The 6,811-nt window shown below is 52.0% G+C and overlaps 1 protein-coding gene across 1 annotated transcript; it reads right to left on the reverse strand.

Annotated features, from left to right (window-relative positions):
- Window positions 1-236: 236 nt before the first annotated feature.
- Xkr8 (XK related 8) lies at window positions 237-6,627 on the reverse strand. Its single transcript, XM_051171731.1, has 4 exons — window positions 6,254-6,627; window positions 4,221-4,417; window positions 790-1,368; window positions 237-528 (listed from the first exon to the last, which is right to left on the reverse strand). Exons 1-4 carry the CDS (start codon window positions 6,544-6,546, stop codon window positions 359-361), a joined length of 1,239 nt encoding a protein of 412 aa, XP_051027688.1. The 5' UTR covers window positions 6,547-6,627; the 3' UTR covers window positions 237-358.
- Between the last annotated feature and the right edge of the window lie 184 nt (window positions 6,628-6,811).

The following is a 6,811-nucleotide window of genomic DNA, read 5'->3' on the forward strand; positions in this document are numbered from 1 at the left end:
GTGGACCGGGAAAGAAGCTAGGGTGGCAGCCAGTTCAAAAGTTAGGATGATGCCCGCAGAACATAAAGTGCCCTCGGCGTTTGTTGGTTGCAGTGAATGGATGGAGTGCAGTCAAGGAAGATGTCCTCAGAACATCTTTCAGAATCCCAGGGTCTTCTAGAGCCGGCTGGGGAACCAGGAGACAGGCCACCTCCACCAATCACCTGAGAGGGCAGAGTGGCAATAACCTGAGGCTTTGGTGACAGCAAGCTCTATTGGGTGAAGAGGAAGAGAGAACGGCCTGTATGTGGCAGACCCCCTTGGTCCTTGCAAGGCCTCACTCACCTCATCATCTTCATTGGCTGAGTCAGATCCTGCCTCAGCTTGTTACTATCGGCTCTTTCTCTGGCAGAATAACCGACATGTGGGCCTTGGGGAAGAGGTTCTGTGCTAACTGAGGCATGTGGGCCATGGGGAAGAGGTTCTGTGCTAACTGAGTGGCTCGCCTGTTGTAAAGCAGCTTAGTATAGTCTGGAGAGAGGATACTTCCTGCCCTATCCATGGACCCATGCAAAGCCCCATCCCTGGCCCCATGCAAAGCCCCATCCCTGGACCCATACAAAGCCCCATCCCTGGCCCCATGCAAAGCCCCATCCATGGACCCATGCAAAGCCCCATCCATGGACCCATGCAAAGCCCCATCCCTGGACCCATGCAAAGCCCCATCCCTGGCCCCATCCCCGGCCCCATCCCTGGCCCCACTCAAAGCCCCATCCACGGCCCCACCCAAAGCCCCATCCATGGCCCCACCCAAAGTCCCATCCACAAGGTCAGGTTCCCAGAAGCATCGAGGGTGCAGCCAGAGGTAGTAGATCAGACGCAAAACCAGTCCCAGGAGGAAGCAGACTGCTCCTATAATCAGGTACGTTGCCACTAAGATCTCACTGGGCAGCCAGGTGATGTAGGTCAACACCGAGATGACCAGCAGAACACTGTCACTGAAGATGAAGATCAAATGGATGACGGCCCGGCCTCGGGTGCGGCCCCCGGATATGTTGAACCAGGAGAAATACAGGATGGTCGCCACAGACATCCGGTATAGCCATTCATAGTTGGGGCTTGGCATAAACTTTGTGTCTTGAAGCCAGGTCCAGAACATCAGTACCAGCCACAGGCTGAAGAAATGCATGACGACATAATAAGGGTAGATAGCTGAGAACAGGGAAATGACAAAGATTCGGGGCCCCAACAGCAGGAAGTTCCACAGGAAGTAGATGGCAGAGGAGCTCCAGCCCAGATTACGCTTGGCCGGAAGACAGGAGCGCAAGGACCGGTGGTAGTCCAGCAGTGCCCACGAGATACCCAGAAAGGATGATAAGATGCCGAACCCTACCAGAAGCAAGAAGAAACAAGTCAGCCTGTGTGCAGCCTGCCTGGCAACCCCCAAGGCTCACAGGAACCCTCACAGAAATCCCAAAGCAGGCCTTAGAAGCCCCAGGTTGTTCAGGAGACACTTGGAGAGGGAGACCATTCTGTTACGTTCTGGCCAAAGAGAGAGGGGTCTGCTTTCTTTCAAATGCTGCTGTGGTAGCATTCTTAAGTATGGGAGGGGATGTGACATAAAAGACGGGACTGTACCCTAAGCCTAGGTTCTGTAACCCAAATTCCCCGGATCTGAAAATTAGAAGCTCTCGCCCCACCGTCCCCCACCCCTCCAGTTGCAGCAGCCCTCAGGACTGGGGGCGATGGCCTGCCCCCTCCTCTTCACTCTCCTTCAGGAGCACCCTGACTTTCTGACATCCAGGAGTTTATGATAGGGTTCCTGTGCCCCCCCCCCCGGCATTGCCTAGAGTACTGGGGGCCTCTGAGAACAGAGTAATATGGGTAATGCATGCTGTTCAATGTGTCTTCCCTCACGTCTTCTGACTCATTCACTCAGCAGGTGTTTACTGAATCTATTGTGTGCCCAGAGCCCACTTGTGGCCTGGTATCAAATCTGTAGCTACTCAGCCTGAATGTCTCCTGGGGATGCCCATCTAGACCCTACCCTGGTGCCAGAGGCCCCTGTAACAACCCACCCACTCCATTAACATAGCAATTACCTCTTTTGTTCGGTTGGTTGATTTTCAAGACGGGGGTTTCTCTGTGTAGCCCTGGCTGTCCTGGACTCACTCTGTAGACCAGGCTGGCCTTGAACTCACAGAGATTCACCTGCCTCTGCCTCCAGAGTGCTGGGATTAAAGGCGTGCAACACCACGGCCCAACCTGTTTTCCTTCTTTCTTTTTTATTATTTATTTACTTGATGTGCATTAGTGGGGTTTTTGTTTGTTTGTTTGTTTTGGGCCTGTGTGTATGTCTGTGTGAAGGTGTCAGATAGCTGGAGTTACAGACTGCCACGAGCTGCCCTGTGGTTGCTGGGAACTGAACACAGGTCCTCTGGAAGAGGAGCTAGTGCTCATAACTGCTGAGCCAGCTCTTCAGGCCCAGCTGTCTATCTTTGAGCTCCTGGAGAGCAAACTGATTCAGTTCATCTAGGGCCCCCAGGTGGCCCAATACATGGCACACAATAAATGTTTGCTCAATCTAAAGTTTAGAAAAACCTGTCTCCTCTGCCAGTGGAGGGCGGGAGGCAGAGGGGAGGGGCGGAGCACACCTTTAATCCCAGCAGTTGGGAAGCAGAGGCAGTTTGAGGCCAGCCTGGTCTATAAAGTGAGTCCAGGTCAGCCAGGGCTATTACACAGAAAGACCCTATCTTGAAGAAAAAAGAAAGAAAGAAAGAAAGAATAAAGAAAAGAAAAACCTGTCTCTCTTGCTCTACCAACAGTACAGACTGTCCCCACCTGGCTCTGATCCCAAAGAAATGCCATTTCCCTCGAGTGCTGGAAATAAGCAGGTCACCTTCCTGCACCTCTTCTCTTATGTAAAGTGAGGGGTTCTCCTAGGGCCCACTGCAGGTTATGACAAGACGGTTCCTTGAGGAGCTGCTCCAGAGGACCTTGAGGTCTCAGTCAGGTGTGAGGCAGAGCCTTGCTTAGTCTCGGACTGAGCACTGGTCTTCAGTCTCCGAGGCTTTACGGGCCCTGTGAGGCTCTGCCAGCTGCCTGTCACTTGGCACACCTGGTATAACTATTAGTTTTACTGGCGACCATTTAGGCTGGGTGAGGTTCTGTGTGCCTTGTTCACCGCTGGGTCCCAGCACTGTAACAAAGAAGAAACTTGGCCGGGCGGTGGTGGCGCACGCCTTTAATCCTAGCACTTGGGAGGCAGAGGCAGGCGGATCGCTGTGAGTTCGAGGCCAGCCTGGGCTACACAGTGAGTCCAGGACAGCCAAGGCTACACAGAGAGACCCTGTCTTGAAAAAATAAAAAGAAGAAGGAGGAGGAGGAAGAGAAGAAGAACTTTCCCAGCTTTGTGTCTTATCTGTTGGTTTTTTCATTCTGGTTGCCAGTTAGGTCACCCCTAAACCATGCAGGTTGAGGCAGTGCTCAAGAAAATGTCTATTACCTAACAAACCCATTATGTGTCAGGTAACCATATTTTATTTATTACTATCAAAATAATAAAAAGTACAGCATTGGAGAGGCAGAAGCAGAGGGATTTCTGTGAGTTCAAGGCCACCCTGGTCTATATAATAAATACCAGGCCAACCTGATCTACGCAGCGATACCCTGTTTCAAAAATAAAATAAAATAGGGGCTGGAGAAATGGCTCAGTGGTTAAGAGCACTGGCTGCTCTTCCAAAGGTCCTGAGTTCAATTCCCAGCAACCATCTATGTGATCTGGTGCCCTCTTCTGGAGTGCAGGCATATATGCAGGCAAAACATTGTACACTTAAATAAATAGAAAATTTAAAAAATAAAATAAAATAAAAGATGGGAGAAAAACACACTTGACACCAACCTCTGGTTTCTGCATATCCACACGTGCACGTGCAAATACACACAAACATGTACACCCAGACACAAAACAAGATGTAGTATGGACCAGACCCTGGGCTTTGTATGCATTCCCCATGTCTGTCTCATTACTCCACGACACAGGCACATTTATTCTGCCCATTGTCCAGAGGGGAACTTAGATTTCCTAAGTTCATGATGCTTGAAAACAACTTTAGGTTTGCATCCAGTTAGTTCAACTGCCTAACGCTCAGTCTCCCACTTTTCTAATCTGTCTAAGAGCGAGGACACTGCTGACGTGGGAAGGGCCATCAAAGGCCGACGGCCACTGGCCAAACACTCACACTGGTAGTATTCGGCCTGGCCAGTCAGCAACACGATAGCCAACACCAGCGCGAGCTGTGGTGTTGACTCCAAGAAACTCTCGAAGAGCCGCAGCATGCTGAGGTCCAGAGAGAGGAAGTCTGCATAGGCCAGCTCAAACTCAGACGGCAGCTCCTGACTGCACAAGGACAGCCCCTGCTGCAGCCCGTGAAAGCACCTAGGCAGAACACACACATGCCCAGCGGGCCAGGTCAGCGGTCTGTGAATTCTTCCATTTCCTACCACTGAGTGCACGGAGGCGGGCTTCAGTGCTACCTTGTCACTCAGACGCATATGGACCTCAGGGCAAGCCACCTGGCCGCACGGGACTTGTTTCCTCATCCATAAAGTGGGAGAGATACCAGCTTCTCTTGCAGGTCACGCACGACCCCAAGTTTATCACTACCCCATCCTACCTACTCTCCAAAGCCCAATGGGAGACAGGAAGTAGAACTAAGACACAAATAGGGGAGGGGCCTGAGAGATGGCTTTGCAGTTAGTTGAAGTCAGTGCTCTGGCCGAGGACCAGGGTTTACCTCCCAGCACCACATGAGGTGCCTCACCTGTAACTCTAGCTCCAAAGGATGATGCATCCTTTTCATTTCTGGCCTGCCTGTGAGAACTGCCCTTTATACTCAGCGGGGCTGAACTCCTGATAATACAATCCCTCAAGGAAAATATTAGCAGTCAAGGCTCCCTCCACACAGCTGGGGAAGGCATGCAGCTCTGTCAAGATCTGAGAACTCCACAGTGGGCTCCGGATGCAGCGGCCTCAGCCCAATCCAGAGCACAGCATGAAGCCCTGCCTCCATCACATGACTCTGACCCATTGATTTCACTTTCTTCCATCTCATCCCAGGGCCTAGTCATGATTTAAAACAAAACAAAACAAGGGGCTGGAGAGATGGCTCAGAGGTCAAGTGCACTGACTGCTCTTCCAGAAGTCCTGAGTTCAATTCCCAGCAACCACATGGTGGCTCAAAACCATATATAATATGATCTGATGCCCTCTTCAGGCCTACAGGTGTACATTGTACACATACTAATAAATTAATAAATCTTAAACAACAACCCTCCTCCTCAGGCCAGCACTGTGCCAGGGACTTTCTCACTGGCTTCACTTTTGGCTGAACATGGGTCATGCACAGTTTGGAACAATTCACACACATTTTCCAAGAACCAGTCTGTGTCTAGCCCTGGCTGGCTCCAGCGACACAGATGAGTCAAGGGGACCCATCTCTGCCCTCTTCAGTCTTTGATGGGGAACGCAAACGTTCAGAGAAAAGGGCAAATATGTAGAAAGGAAAGGGGGCATTGTCCTGGAAGTTGGGGCTGCTGATACCCACAGGTGACCCAGGCATGCATGAAGCTACCAGGGCCAGGATAATTTACAGACATGTGCCTTTAATCTGCCCAGGACACCAGTAGCAACTATCGCCATCCATGCGAGAACACTGAGTAAACTGAGGCCCAGGGAGGTCAGTGACTCACTCGAGGTCCTATTCACAATAAAAATAAAAACAAGACAGGAAGTTGTGGCACACACCTTCAAAGCCAGCCCTCTAGAGGCAGAGAGACAGGTGGTGGGTCTGAGTTCAAGGCCTGCCTGTTAGAGTTCCAGGACAGGCAGGGCTACACAGGAAAACCTTGTCACGAAAACCCAAACAAACAAACAGAGGAACAAACAAACTAAACAGTCTCCTGGCCCACGTTATTCCAAGGACTTTCGCACTGTCCTCACTTCTGGCTGTCCACCAGCCTGCCCTCTTCACATGACTGCCATTTAGTACACCGAAAGCAGCAAAGAAAAAAAAAAAAAAAAAAAAAAAAAAAAAAAAAAAAAAAACCACAGAATTCACAGATGGCAGTGCCAAACTTGGGCCCTGGGAAAATCTCTGACTCCAAAGCCCCCCCCCCCCAGTCCCTTTTTTCTTTCCTGGTGTTCACCTGGACTGGCTCTGCCGTCTGACAACCCACATTCCTTCTTTTCCTCGACCACCGGACTGGCACTCACCTGTACAGGTAGCCGAGCTGCAGCACGTGCAACATGAAAAGGAAACGATGCGAGTACTGCGACCAGAACAGTTCAGAGGGGTCGGCTCTCATCCAGACCCAACTGAAGAGCTGCAGCTGCACCGAAGAGAGACCCATCAGCGTCAGCACCAGCGCGGCCCACAAGTAACGGCCAACGAGCATGTACTGGACGACAGCCCACAGGTCGGCGGCCAGGTCCAGAACGAAAGACAGGATGCCCATCGAGCTCACGACCACTTGCAAGAAGAGAGGGGAGCTCAGCTTAAAGGGCATGGCCCTCCCTCCAGCCAGCCAGCCAGCCAGCCAGCCTTGCCGCGGAAGACCTGCCCTGCAGCCGGGCTCGAAGGGGGGCAGGAAGGGGGCGGGGCAGCCCTCCGGGAGGCCTGGCTGCTAGGCGGAACTTCCCCCTCTCGCCCTGTCCGGGGAGGGGCGAGCCCGCGACCCCGCCCCCAAACTAGTCCCACCGCCCAAACCCCGCCTCCAGCCCGCCTTGCCCAGAGCCCGACTGCTACAGGTTTTGATTTTTCTTGAAGCTCAA

The sequence above is a fragment of the Acomys russatus genome, chromosome 29 (assembly GCF_903995435.1).
Source record: "Acomys russatus chromosome 29, mAcoRus1.1, whole genome shotgun sequence".
Lineage (NCBI taxonomy): Eukaryota > Metazoa > Chordata > Mammalia > Rodentia > Muridae > Acomys > Acomys russatus.

Coding starts and splice junctions, on each gene's coding strand:
- Xkr8 (XM_051171731.1), bottom strand. CDS start 6,546: ATGCCCTTTAAGCTGAGCTCCCCTCTCTTCTTGCAAGTGGTCGTGAGC. Junction 4,418..6,253: donor CAGCTCGGCTACCTGTACAG/GTGAGTGCCAGT, acceptor TGTTCTGCCTAG/GTGCTTTCACGGGCTGCAGC. Junction 1,369..4,220: donor CCAGGCCGAATACTACCAGT/GTGAGTGTTTGG, acceptor TGCTTCTGGTAG/GGTTCGGCATCTTATCATCC.